Source organism: Rosa chinensis, chromosome 6 (genome assembly GCF_002994745.2).
Source record: "Rosa chinensis cultivar Old Blush chromosome 6, RchiOBHm-V2, whole genome shotgun sequence".
Classification (NCBI taxonomy): Eukaryota; Viridiplantae; Streptophyta; class Magnoliopsida; order Rosales; family Rosaceae; genus Rosa; species Rosa chinensis.
In genome coordinates, this window is record NC_037093.1 from 11,349,073 (window position 1) to 11,364,063 (window position 14,991).

The 14,991-nt window shown below is 39.9% G+C and overlaps 1 protein-coding gene across 1 annotated transcript; it reads right to left on the reverse strand.

The window, feature by feature from the left end:
- Nucleotides 1–12,553: 12,553 nt before the first annotated feature.
- Nucleotides 12,554–14,136, reverse strand: LOC112169594 (UDP-glucose flavonoid 3-O-glucosyltransferase 7). The gene has a single exon (XM_024306650.2). The coding sequence runs from the start codon at nt 14,077–14,079 to the stop codon at nt 12,661–12,663; it is 1,419 nt and encodes a 472-aa protein (XP_024162418.1). The 5' UTR covers nt 14,080–14,136; the 3' UTR covers nt 12,554–12,660.
- Between the last annotated feature and the right edge of the window lie 855 nt (nt 14,137–14,991).

The following is a 14,991-nucleotide window of genomic DNA, read 5'->3' on the forward strand; positions in this document are numbered from 1 at the left end:
CCAAGAACCATATTTTTATGGAGTGGTTGGACATGATCATCATACGGCAGGTGGAGCTACTACTATAGTCTCTAAAGCTGGTCGTGGTAAGATTGGTATGGCTTTAAAAGTTCTAACTTTGTTGGTTCTGATACATGGATTATTGATTCTGGTGCCCCCGATCATATGACTTATGAGAAATCATATTTTACTGAATTGTCTTCCCACCAGTGTCTTATGTAACCAATGCCAATGGTGAGGCCTTTCCTGTGTTAGGGTCAGGGAAAGTTCGTATTACTCCTACCTTAGAACTTCATAATGTGTTATATGAGCCTGACTTGTCTCACCATCTGATATTTGTTCTCCAGTTGAATACTGAGTCTAAGTGCCCTGTAACCTTTTATCCTATGTATGTGATGTTTCAGGATCTTCTCACTAGGGAGGTCATCGGTCGGGGGCATTTGAGGGGCAGGTTGTTCCATCTGGATCAGACATACGCAGGGGAGAAACCAGGAGCACAGTCCCATGCTACTTTGACTTCGAGTTCTGATAAGCTAAGTGAAATTTGGTTATGGCATCGCCGTTTAGGGCATCCCTCTTTTAGTCTTATGAGAAAAACCATGCCTACTTTGTTTATTGGTGTGGATGAATCCGTTTTACATTGTGAAACATGTGTTTTGGCCAAGAGTCACCGTGCTACTTATTCTCCTAGTCTTTCTAATAAAAGTGTTCTTCCTTTTGAGTTGATTCACTCTGATGTTTGGGGACCTTCTAGAGAGCACATTGTATTGGGTATGAGATACTTCGTGTTGTTTATTGATGATTGTATGAGATTGTCATAGGTTGCTCTTCTTAAAACCAAAGATGAAGTATTTCCAGCTTTTCAAACATTTCGCACTCTTGTTTAAACACAGTACCATAGCACCATTAAAGTCCTTCGTTCTAACAATGGGGGCGAATATGTTAATCATGTTTTCCAAGAGTTTTTCAAAACCCATGGGATTGTTCACCAAACTACATGTCCACAAACACCAGAACAAAATGGAGTGTCTGAAAGAAAAAACCGTCATTTACTTGATATGGCTCGTGCCCTTCTCTTTAGTGCTCATATGCCTAAGTATCTTTGGGCGATGCTGTGCATGCTTCCTCCCATCTTATCAATCGTCTTCCATCCAGTGTTCTCCAGGGAAAAATTCCATTTGAGGTTCTTGCCACTCATGTCTCCTTACCTTCATTTCATAATCTTCTAGCTCGTGTCTTTGGTTGTGTTGCTTTTGTTCATGTTCCCAAAAACCAGAGGTCTAAGTTAGATGCTCGGGCACTTAAGTGTGTATTTGTTGGCTACGGAGGCTATCAGAAAGGGTACGTTGTCATCACCTACCAGAAAGTACTATGTGACTATGGATGTTACTTTCTTTGAGGACATGAACTATTTTTCCTCTTCAGATACAACTCTTCAGGGGGAGAATTCATATTTTGAAGAGCTGTATCATGGAGAGGGGGAGGAATCAGAAAGAGGGGAAGAAATCCCGCAAGTAGGAGGTATTTTGACGGATCTAGTTGAGACCATCAACAGCTCATCACCTCTAGAAGTAGAAGCTCCAGACATCCAGGCCCCAGTCTCAATCACTGAAAATGAAGTTGAAGACACAACTGCCCCTCCTGCCATCACTTCTACCCCTGACCCACAACTTCCTGGTACTGAAGATCATTCATTTGAGGTATGTCCACCCACTGGTACTAGTAGTAGTGAGTGTAATGTTGAGCAATATGTGTTACCAAATAGGACCACTCGAGGGCAATCAACCAAAAGATATGAACCTACTCTTGCTGCCAAATCAGAATACCCAATAGCCAATTATATGTCTACTAGGAGGTTGTCTAAGTCATATGAATCATTTGTGAATCAAATATCTGCTGTATCAGTACCTAACAGAGTGTAGGATGCATTGGGGGATCCAAAGTGGAGGAAGGCAATGGAAGAAGAGATGGAGGCATTGCAAAAGAACAATACTTGGCAACTTGTGCCTCCACCACAAGGCAAGAAGGCTGTAGGTTGTCGTTGGGTGTTTACCGTGAAACATAATGCAGATGGATCAGTGAATCGGTACAAAGCACGCTTGTAGCAAAGAGGTTTACTCAGACATATAGTATAGACTACGATGAAACATTTGCTCCTGTTGCCAAGATGAACACTATTCGGGTTCTGCTCTCGTTTGCTGCAAATTTAAACTGGCCATTTCGACAGTTTGATGTCAAAAATGCATTTCTTCATGGAGAGTTAGTTGAGGAAGTGTATATGAGCCTTCCACCTGGGTATGTAGTTGCTCATCCTGGTGACTTTGTATGCAAATTTAGAAAATCTCTATATGGTCTCAAACAGTCACCTCGTGCTTAGTTTGGAAGATTTTCACAGTTCATGCGGAAGGTTGGTTACAAACAGAGCAACTCAGACCATACCTTATTCCTCAAGCATCAACAAGGCAAGGTAACAGCTCTAATTATTTATGTGGATGATATGGTAATAACTGGCAATGATACTGTTGAGATGGATAGACTGCAAAGACAGTTAGCCTCTGAGTTTGAGATGAAGGACTTGGGTGAACTTAAGTACTTCTTAGGAATTGAGGTAGCCAGGGGGAGAGAAGGGATCTACCTGTGCCAGAGGAAGTACGTTCTTGACTTGCTGACAGAGACAGGTTTGTTGGATTGCAGACCTATTGATACTCCTGTTGAGCAGAACCATTGTTTAGCTGAGTATCCAGATCAGGTACCTACTGATCGAGCCCGCTATCAGAGGTTGGTTGGGTGCTTGATTTATTTGGCTCATACTAGACCAGATGTTGTGTATGCAGTAAGTGTGGTGAGTCAGTTCATGGATAACCCAAGTGAGAGTCACATGGATGCTGTTATGCGAATTTTAAAGAACTTGAAGTCAGCTCCAGGAAGGGGAGTATTGTTTTCTAAACACAACAACATTCTTGAGGTTTGTGGCTTCAAAGATGCAGATTGGGCTGGAAATATTACAGACAGGAGGTCAACATTAGGTTACTTTACTTTTGTGGGAGGTAATTTGGTTACATGGAAGAGCAAGAAACAGAAAGTTGTGGCACGGTCTAGTGCTGAGGCAGAACATAGAGGTATGGCTTACGGAGTGTGTGAATTGTTGTGGCTGAGAAATCTGTTACGTGATATGGGTTTCAAACTCAAAAGTACTATGCATTTGTATTGTGACAACAAGGCAGCTATTGACATATCACAGAATACAGTACAGCATGATCATACTAAGCATGTGGAGGTGGACCGTCACTTTATTAAGAAGAAGCTAGATGCTAAAATTATTAGCTTTCCTTTCGTCCCAACTGAAGAGCAACTTGCAGATATACTTACTAAAGGAGTTTCAGGAAGGTTTTTTTATGACTGTCTAAGCAAGTTGGGCATGGTTGATGTGTATGCACCAACTTGAGGGGGAGTGTTAGCGTGAGTCATAGCATAATATTAGGGATATAATATATTGTAATTATTTTGTAGTTAGTACTTACCTATTCTTTGTGTGGTAAAGGGTAGATACGTAAGTCGATTGTATACCTGTAGTCACCCTTATATACCTCCATTGTGAGATGAATAAGATTATCAAACAATTCATTCTCTCAATACTTCCTATTGTAAATAATTATGGCTAATATCATGTAAATAGATGGAGAGTCATATATGTCTTTCACTATAGATTAGTGATTGATAGGGTTGTGAATAGGAGTAATTGACGTTGCTATTAAACGTTGCCTATTTGTATACATCATGTACTCCTATATAAACCCCCTCATGGTGAGATGAATAGACACACAATCTGATTCTCTGTGTCCAAACTCTCTCTCTCTCTCTCAAAAATTTTTCTGTTTTACAACACGTTATCAGCACGATTCTCTAACCCAAGCCCTAGCTAGAGAAAAAAAATCCCCCTGCTGCAGCCTGTTTGCAGGCCCCGAAACCTCTTGATCGGGACCTCAGATCAAAATCTTTCCTTCATCAAAGTTGTTCGTCTCTGCCTCTTCTTTCTGACCTCCAAATTTCAGCCATATTGGAGTAGTTTTGAGACCTGTACACCATTCGAAGTGGGAGCTGTCCAGAAGAGGCGAATAGCTCTTGGATTGGCTGAGAAGACAACCTTCTCAGTTCTGCACACATAAGCTGAAGATTCATCCGTCCTTCATCAAGTAATGTTTTCCAAAATCTAATTTTATATTCATGCTTGTTGCTTATTGAAGCCTATTGATTGAATATGAAAAGTCACCATAATGCATGAATCCTAGCAAATCCTACATGATTTATTTACTTTGTATACGTATTTGTATATATTTGTTCATGTGTTTTGGATTGTTTGATAGGAAAAGAAAAAAAGAATTAGGATACTTTGGCTGCACTTGGTCCAGTAGCACCAATTCACAACTAGAGAGCTTCAATCAATCATGCAAAAATAAAATCTACTATTTCTGGGATTCGAACCCAGCCACAGTGAGTACCAGCACAACATGTTGTCCACTGTGCCATTATGGCCAATTGGTAATTATCACCACCATTTAATATTAATACTGCTGGAAGCAGATTCAACTCCATTTAATTGGTGATTGATCAATTGATTCAATTCATGTTTTGGTTTTGATTGACATTTATCCAAAACAATTGTCATAATAATTTCACAATGTATCTTTTATTACTATATCTGAATATTGTGTACTGCATGAATTATGGACTTAATTTTTGGTTATATTTGAATATGCCATTATAATTCTTTATGCTAGAAGCATTATGGGCTAAATTATTACGCGATTATTACATAAACATTGTGCCAGAAGCATTTGCCAAATTTATTACCTGTACGTAATGCCAGAAGCATTAATGGGATTTAACCCATTTCCTTAGGTATATAACCGCTGCATTAATTTATTTATGTTACGATTTAATAACATATATTGAATTTGGTTATGTTATAATTGTGAATATAAATAGAGGCTGAGTCAGAAGCTCAAATCAAGCCCAAATTGACAAAAGTTATGAATCTTCTCAAACTAGGCTCATCCAGTTGGATGCGATATCTAGGAAAGGTTCAGATGAGGCCATGTACTTAAGCGAGCCTCGCTCCACCTAAACTTCATCTTTCCTTACCTGGTCGTATTTAATTGGAGTTACCGAAAGAGTTGAGTAATAACTTTTCATTCCTTGGCAGACTAGCCTGAGCTCAGCAGGCCCACTCTCCCTCTGCAGGACCTAGCAGCCCAGCATGCCTCACATACTCTTTGACTAGCGCATGAAAGCCTAGGTCACGAGCCTGCAGACTAAGCCCGATAGGTTTCACTATCAAGCCCACTCCTTCTTTGGTCCAGCAGAATCAAAATAAAAGGAAAAATGATTTCATATTGTAAATAGATTCACCATATCTAATATGTGTAATTAATTTCCAGAAGCATTTATTTACATAATTGTGTGATAATTAATCTGTTATATTACTAGCATGCAATTAATATCTCAATTGATTTGTGATTTTTATTTATCCAATTTGTGAGATATTATTACAATTTACTTTATTCAATATTATTGTGTTACTTGTCTAAATTTTCGCACTAGAATATATGTGTAGAAAATACAGGTACCTAATGAACTAGAAGTTCTAAATGAACCAGTAGTTCATACATAAATCAAACTTGTAGTTTCGATAATGCCATTTAAGAAAATTGAAGTTTCTTTCATAAATTCACCACACATGATAAAAACCAGTAGATTTTACATGTCTAATCCGATTTTTCATACCATGTTATATAACCTGAAGTTCTCATTACTTGCTTATGGATGATATTACCCAAAGCACTAATATTATTTGTTCTTTTCCTGTAAGAAATGTCAGATCTCAACATGTTTGACTTTGTTGCTTTGGAGGTCTCCAGAAGAAACTATCTAAAGTGAACTCAAGGTGTGAAAATTCATCTGACTGCAAAGAAGATGAGATCAACAATCAATGCTAACAATGTCATCATTGAGGCTTTTAATATGATTGTCATAATTTTCAAAAAGGAAACATATGGAGTAAACACTCCAAGTTGAGTATCCGATGAAGAGGATATACAGACTCTTTGGGTCGCTCTGGAAGAGCACCTTCACCATCAGATGACCATTTCTTGCTTGAAGCAAGACATGATTGGCAGAACGAAATTAACCCATATGACCGTCTGCCACTTGGCCAAAGACCAAGAGGCCACGTAATTAGGCTCCACGTGGTAGGAGCCATGATGCCATAACTCAGCAAGCCCAAGTTGAAAGGAACACTGGTCCGGCCTGTCGCCACCAGAATCAACATGATCTTTGTTATCGATGTGGAGGAATTGACTGCTGGTCCCGCACCTGTTGTGCGATAGCCTAAGCAGTAGATGAGTATTACGCTGGTTGCTGAACTCGAAATACCAACTTTATTAAAGGGTCATTTTTCTATCGATTTCACACTAGAGATCATGGATTTTCAGCCAGTTATTGAACATACCGAGGATTAGAACTCGAAGACATGGGTATAATTGGCCCCTTGTGCCATATCTATTTCATCTTAATGAATGAAACATCTTCGGATTTTGGTGATTTATGTTTTCAATCATTTTGGATTATGAAAATGTAGTTATGTTCGAATGTATTTAATTCAATAAACTTATTTATACATGTGATCCATTGAATTAAATAAATGAATAGACATATTATGTGGGGAAGTTTGTTGTCTGGTTAAAAGTGCTATTACGCACGCCATACTCCCAAGTTGGAGATATTTTTCAAACTTATTGTCTATTCATACCTCTGTGACAACCGTATCAGGGCAATCCAACCTGATAGAGGGCTACGGCAAAGCCTACTTTATGTTGTCCAATGGTACTGAACTTACCATTAATGAGGACTTATAATCTCCACGTTCCAGAAGAACGTTATTGAGTATTAAGGATATTCGAAGCAACAGTTATCACATTGAAACCACTGAGAAAAATGCATGGAATATCTTTGCATAACCTCCGAGTGTGCGGCCAGAAGCATACATTGGAGAAATTGAAATCTGTTAGCTAGAAGCTAACTAATTCAAGCAACTACTTGCTATGGCATGACCGTTTGGGACACCCAGCTCAAAGTATGATGAATCGTATCCTCAATTCATCGCAGGTGCATTCCCTTCTGAATAAGGGTCCTGTATATAATGACACACTATGCCATACTCGTTAAGAATATTTAATACTAGACCATCATATGCAAAGACTAGTACATACACCACCATTTTTCTGCACAGAATGCAAGGGAAATTTGTGGACATATCCAACCACCATGTGGACCAGTTAAATATTAATGGTTTTGGTTGATGTATCGACAAAGTGATCACATGTTACACTATTGTCTGCAAGAAAATGCTGCTTTTGCTAAACTCTCACCCAGATCATGAAATTGAGGGTTCACCACTCGGATTATCCCATAAAGTCTATAAGACTTGATAATACCGGAGAGTTTACATCGAAGTCTTTCGATGATTATTGCATATCCCTTGGGATTAATGCTGAACATATAGTTCCCTATGTTCACACCTAGATGGTCTCGCAAACAGAATCTTGGTAATGCGCACCAAGCTTATAGTTTTTGCTTGGGGCTATGCAATCTTGCATGCAGCTATGTTGGTCCCGTTGAGGCCCACTGCTACCAACCTTACTCCGCGTTACAGCTGGTGACTGGGTACGAACCTGATGTTTCGCACTTACGCGCATTTGGGTATGCAGTCCTCGTGCCAATTGTGCCGTAACAACGTACAAAATTGGGTCCTCAACAAAGGATGGACATACATGTCGATTATGAATCCCATCCATTATGTGCTCTTTAGAGCCCTTGACAGGAGATCTCTTACCGCTAGATTTGCAGATTGTCACTTTGATGAAACAGTCTTCCCGCCGTTAGGGGGAGATAAGAACGTCACCGTTCCTGATGAACAGCGTGAACTAACATGAAATGTCCCCACTATGTTTCATCATGATGCCCTAAACGCAGAAAGTACTGAAGTGCGGACAATTTTAGATCTATAGAGTATAGAATACAATATGCCAGACAGTTTCTCTGATCTAGCTAAAGTGACGAGATCATATATACCTGCTACAAATGTGCCTGCAAGGATAGACGTCCATGTAGGATGAGTCGTCCCAGATGGACGAGGTACGACCATGGCGGCTAACCAGTCATATGTCCCTGCCCAGAAGCGAGGTCGACCATTAGGTTCGAAGGATTCTTATCCCCAGAACAGGGTAAACTTGGCACAAATGAATCCTCTTAATATCGCATTCTCAAACCGATCTATCTCATGAGATAAATCCGGATTATGGGTCTGTCCTAGAAGAGACGATGTTGGGGGACGCTCCAACATTTGAACCCACTCCCGAGAATAGAGAAACTCGATAAATTTAGTGAGATTTGGAATCGGGTTGAGATTATCATCGATGATATATTAGTATTTGTGGTGGCCATCGAATCTATAATATGCGATGACCTCGAACCTTGCTTTGTCGATCAATATCAATGAAAAGACAACTGGCTAACAAGGAAATAAGTAATCCAGGTCAAATTAGATTCCTTAACAAAAAGAAAGGTGTTTGGACCTGTTGTTCCTACACCTCCCCATGTTAAACCCGTAGAATCTAAATGGCTATTTGTAAGGAAGCGTAATGAGAAAAATGAGATTGTGATACACAAGGCTCGTCTAGTGGCGCAAAAATTTTCTCAACTCCCTGTGGTTGATTACGAGGAGACGTATTCTCCCGCAATGGATGTCATAACGTTCCACTACCTTTTCAGTTTGGTAGTTTCCAAAAAACTGAATATGCAGCTTACGAATGTGGTCACAACTTATCTCTATGGGGAACATAATACAGAGATATACATGAAAATTCCTGAAGGACTTATGATACCCGATGCAAATAGTTCTAGACCACTGAACACGCTCTCCATTAGTTTTGAGGCGTTCACTTTATAGATTGAAAAAATCTAGACGGAGGTGGTATAACCGTCTAAGTGAATATTTGATCGGGATGGGATATGTGAATAATAAACTATGCCCATGCGTGTTTATTAAGGAAACAAGTTTCGGGTTTGCAATTGTGCGGTCTATGTCAAAGACATGAATTTGATTGATATTCCTGAAGAAATCAAGGAAACCGCAAAGCACCTGAAGTCGGAATTTGAGATGAAAGGCTTTGGGAAAACAAATTATTGTCTCGACCTGAAGCCCGAGGACAAGTACATATGAAATTTTGGTCCATCAACCAAATTACATCTAGAAGATGTTAAGATGCTTTAATGAGGATAAAAGCAAGCACACTCATAGTCGTCTGAAGTCTAAAGAGAACCGTATCGTTCTGCAAATGATAACGAAGAGATATTTGTGCCAGAAGTCCCATATCTAAGTGCAATAGGCGAATTATTGTATTTGGCTCAATGCCCTAGACAGGACATCCCATTCAATGAGAACTTGTTAGCTAGATATAGCTCTGCGCCAACACGCCGCCACCAGAATGGCATAAAAGACATTTTTCGCTACCTTAGAGGTAAGGCAGATATGGGCTTATTCTATCCCTATGCATCAAGGAATGGATCAAACCCCCTTGATCCTCAGAATGATGCTTGCCTTGTTTGATATGCTGATATAGACTATCTATCAGACACGCACAAGGCACGTTCCCAAATTGGTTATGTCTTTACCATTGGGAATACTGCAATTTCTTAGAGGTCTACAAAATAGACACTTGTTGCTACCTCTTCGAATCATGATGAGATACTAGCTCTTCACGAAGCAGTATGTGAATGTACATGGCTAAGAGCCGTTACAAACCATGTTCGAAGCACATGTGAACTGCATTCCACCACTGATGGACCAACCATTATCTACGAGGATAATGCTGCTTACATAGAGCAGATAAAGACGAGTTTCATCAAAGGAGACAACACCAAACAATTTTTTTTTTTTTGAAGCAGGGTGAGGGAGGAGTCCCTAACACCCCAAAAAAATTATTAGAGAAAAAGAGAAGTTACAATGGAGGGGACTACGCCAAAACCTCCATACCAATAGAAAACCACAAAGAAAAACAATCTAACGAACTCTAAACTTCGGAAGACCCAAACGGTCTTCATTACAATTTGAAGCAATGAAACTAGGAGTTGTATCCCACCACACAAAGTCAGTAGAAGACGTACCATAGTTTGCTAAGGCATCAGCAACATGATTCCCTTCGCGAAATATATGAGATGAATGAAAATTCATTTGAGAAATGCGAAATACTGACATATCTAACGTCTTGTTCACTTTACGGTTTTTATTTTAATATGTTCAACTTTCTATTGGCTTTGTTAGTTTAGTGTAGTGTAACATTAAGTGAATTTTTTTTTTTTTTTTTTGAGAAAAGGAGATACTTTCATTCATATATCTATGGCCAGAAGGCACGTACATCGAATGCTGTCTTACACCAAAATCATACATGATATAAGCTACCAGGCAAAGGACAGATGACCCTCACTGTTAACACATGCGCTCACTTATTGAGCCTACATACAGGAGATAAATCCTCACTACAAAACCTCTCTTTGAAAAGTAAACCTAGTCGCCTAGAGACCTCAATTGGTGTATAACTAGAGAGAACTAAGAAGCAAGTAGTAAAAGACTCAACGTCAAGTACTAGGCAGGGAGACCCGGGAGCCAAAAGCTTCCCAAGCCCCTGTCTCGAGAATCCTCCGTCATAACTACTCAAGAGGATTTTCTAGAGGCACGAAAGTGCGTAGTTCCCTAACAAAATTAGAGAGTAATACAAACCTAGGATTCCCAAAGCAACGAAATATACTAGTAACTAAAAACAGTAAAATAAGATGATTTATCTTGAACCCCAAGTAAAACCCCAGGCCCAAGATACCTCAGGTCCAGACCAGGCCCATCACCGGATTAGGGCTCAAGAGCTCCAGCCACTGAGCCCGGCCCACGAAATGTGCTGCACAGACAGCCCAACCACCACCATCGTGCTTCCAATCCCATCACGCCGTTGCTTGCAGATCCCAACCTCCGGCGAAGTCACGTCGTCGATCAGCACCGCAAACTGCCCTCCACTGCATGCACTGAAGCCCGTCCATCCCTGCTCGTCGCCCTCATCCGCTGAAAGCACTGAGATCGATCCATGAGCTTCCAACGATTTCATGGCTAGATCCGAATGGATCAAACCATAGAAACCACCAGAACAGATACGTAGCCCAGCCACAAACCCAGCGATAGCAGCGAGATCCAAAACGGATCCGATCAGGCTCCACCCTCTGCCGCGTACCTTCTGCCTGTGTCGACACTGCCGCCAGCCAAAGCCATGGCCTAAGGAGCCCATACAGCCCCAACCGTCGCTAGCTCACATCGTCAACCCATCCGGCCGCACTCGACGACCGCCGGCGAGGCCAGAAGCCATCGTCAGCGTCGAGGCGCAGCCGGACAGGCACAGTCGGCAACTTTTCTCTCAAAGTTCTCTCTAGGTTTTCCTCTGAGTTTCTAGGTATTCTAACATTAAGTGAATATGATCATGAGCAAGAGTAGTTTAATATGAGTTATATAACTTTTCTTAAGTGGAGCGAATATGATCATGAGCAAGAATAGTTTAGTATAAGTACTTCCGTTAAGTGAGCAAAATTGTTCTTGCCTTCAACGAGTTTCAGGTCCCAAACAATGCCATTGTCACACAACCACAGTGAGAAGGACTTTTGTCAATAACATATGTGTCCAGTGTGTCCTGTACTTTATGTTCAGTTTGATGCTCGTATATATACATATAGAAATAATGCATAGTTGTGTCTTTTTGCTTAGTTGGAAATTAACTAAAAAAAACATCGGTTATGGTATACTGTGAGCTCGATTATGGTTACTTTCTAAAGAAGCAGTTACATGTAGATCTAAAATCTTTTCAGAAGACAAATATAATGGTAAGAAACTAATGCAGACGGCTAGGTTGTCGATCTATATGTCTAGCTTTGGCTTGGAGATTGAGCTCTTGCATAGGCAGGATGAAAGTACTAGTGCTGTTGAAGAAGAAGCTTTAGGAAACATGTTGTGCTCCTGGCAGGCCATGCTATAAGTTTGATAATGAGCCAATTCTTTATGAGCTGCCTGCACTTCATCGACATCTTCACCTCCACCATTACTCTTTATCTGTCTTGAAGAGGTAGAACTGATCGAGTACGTAGCAGGACTTGTACTATTCTTGAGATTGAAAGATTGTGGACGAGGGTAGAGGAAATCAGTGGGAAAGAAGTAGTATTGGAGACCAGACATGTAACGGCCCTTTACTTCTGTTATTAGTCTGTCTTTTTGAGTGATATGAGGCTATTCAGTTGCTAGCTTCTCAAAGATTTTGTTTCTCCATCTCATGCATCTAGGTATTTATTAGTTAGCACCATCAAATTAGCTAGGAAACATAAACCATCAAGTAGTAATAGGAAACACAATCAACGTAGTCATTGGAAACATAATCAAACTAGGAAACGTAATATTATCACAAGATAATATTTCTCAAGAACATCATAGCGGTTTTTCAGAGCAAATTGAAATTGGAATAAAACTGTACATATTTTAAACTAGTTATTGATGTAACATTTCCATCTTAAGCTTCAAGCCCTGAGGGACCTCAAATCTTCAATTAGAGCATTCAAATCCGAGAAAGATGAACCACCTACTTGAACAGCCCTTGTTGCCATCTCACCAAGCGCATTGGCTTTGCTTCTGATTTTTTCAGCTTCACCACCCACCATGATTCTAGTCAAAGCCTTTTCTATGGCTTCACTTTGCACAATGGCTTCCCTCTTCACACTATTCTCCTCAAATGTCGACCATTTTTGAGCACCAACAACAACCCCAATCCCAAGTATCTGAGTCACCAACTTCTCATTGTAAAACTGCTCGGCAGACACTGGCCAAGTGATCATTGGCACCCCAGCCGACACTGCTTCAAGGATAGAGTTCCATCCACAATGAGTCACAAACCCTCCAATAGCTTCGTGCTCAAGAATCGCTACTTGGGGAGCCCAACCTCTTATAATCACTCCCTTACCTTCCATTCTCTGCTCAAACCCTTTTGGCAACCACTCTTCTTTTTCATTCTTTTCTTTCTTCACAACCCAAATGAACTCCTGCCCACTAGCCTCAAGCCCTACTGCAATTTCCAGGAGCTGAGAATCACTGAAATTGGTCATGCTCCCAAAACATATGTAAATGACTGAACTGGGTTTCTTAAAATTTAGCCAATGGAAGCAGCCATTTTCTTCATCAACTGCTGCCTTGTTGAACAAGGAAACCGGGCCAATATGCCACGCTTTCCTTCCAAACACATTCCTGTAATGATCTGCATAATTTGATTCGAGTTCATAGAAGCTATTAACAATAACACCATAGCTCTTTTTTTCACTCTCTATGGATGCTTTGACCAATTTGGTGAATTCTGTCTCAACATTTTGATTGAAGAAAACTGGTAATTGGTTTCTTGTCATCTTGATCTTATCTGGTAAATTAGGAATTACAAAAGATTCTGAATCAGATGAAACCTTCTTGTGAGGTTGATACAATAACAGGTTTAGTGAAGCACACATTGGGAAAAAACTAGTTCCATGAAAGATCAGCCTCGGAATACTGAACTTGGCAGCAACATCAGTAGCCCAAGCAAAGAAAGTATCTGCAACAAGGCAGTCAGGTCGATGTTGGTCCAGAATTTTGTCAATTTGTGGTTGAAGCAGAGTGGTAGCTTTGAAGAACTTCTCCTTCATTTCCAGGGTTGTGGCTAAATTTGGCCTTTCAATTCCCTCGGGCAATCCAACCTCAATACATGGGAATTTGATGACAAGAAGTTCAATATCAAAACCAGAACTTTGGATTGGTTTAGAAAATAGTGGTGCATTGAGGGTTGTGGTTATTATGGTGGTTCTTACACCATGTGAAGCAAATAGCTTGGATATGTTTATGAGGGGTACAGTGTAGCCTTGACCCATATATGGAAAGAAAAAAATTTGAAGCGGTTGATGGGATTTAGTTTCCATAGGGTCAAGTATTGTACAGTAGCTGCTATGCAGCAGCAAACAGAGAGTTGATGGAGAAGAAGGTTAAGGGTGACTTCATTAAAGCAAATAAAGATTAGTTATAGTGAAGGTAGACTTGGGAAGCAAGGCTTTTTGTTTGTTGGCTACGAAATAAACAAGTTTAGTATGCAGTAAAATATTAGAAAAGACCAAGATTGATGAGTGATTGACAAGCATACACGCATATTGAGGAAAGGCAAATTGGCCTATATTTCTTTGGTTTCATAGTCTCTTGCGTCATTAGCTCACAGTAAGAGATTCTTTTAGTATTTTGTTAAGGAATATTTTTGACTAGTTCAATTGTCCCAAAATTGTTTATTTTTGGATTCGTGGAAGACTGGACCCAAAATTGTTTATTTTTGGATTCGTGGAAGACTGGACAATCCCATGTCAGAAAATTTACACAGAATGGTAGAACTTATTAGGTTATATGTGCATAGTTTACCACTAATTGCTTTGATGTTTTTAGATAAAACCTAACACCTAATAAGTGATTAAATTTAGACAATATCAGTACTGTATTAATCATGCAATGAGTCTTTTCACATGCAACATCCAATTTTCACCTCAATAGGTATTAATTTTTGTTTTTGTTTTGGTTTTTTTTTTTTTTTAAAACCACAAAGAAAAACAAGCTAACGAACTCTAAACTTCGGAAGACCCAAACGGTCTTCATTACAATTTGAAGCAATGAAACTAGGAGTTGTATCCTACCACACAAAGTCAGTAGAAGACGTACTATCTAATGCATCTGCAACATGATTCCCTTTGCGAAATATATGAGATGAATGAAAATTCATTTGAGAAATGCGAAACAAACAATTATTCCATTGAACCCGAAGTTACCAAGGTACCAAAGAAGGTCAAATTTGA

Excerpts from the sequence above, each read along its gene's own strand:
- LOC112169594 (XM_024306650.2), bottom strand. The coding sequence starts at position 14,079 with ATGGAAACTAAATCCCATCAACCGCTTCAAATTTTTTTCTTTCCATAT.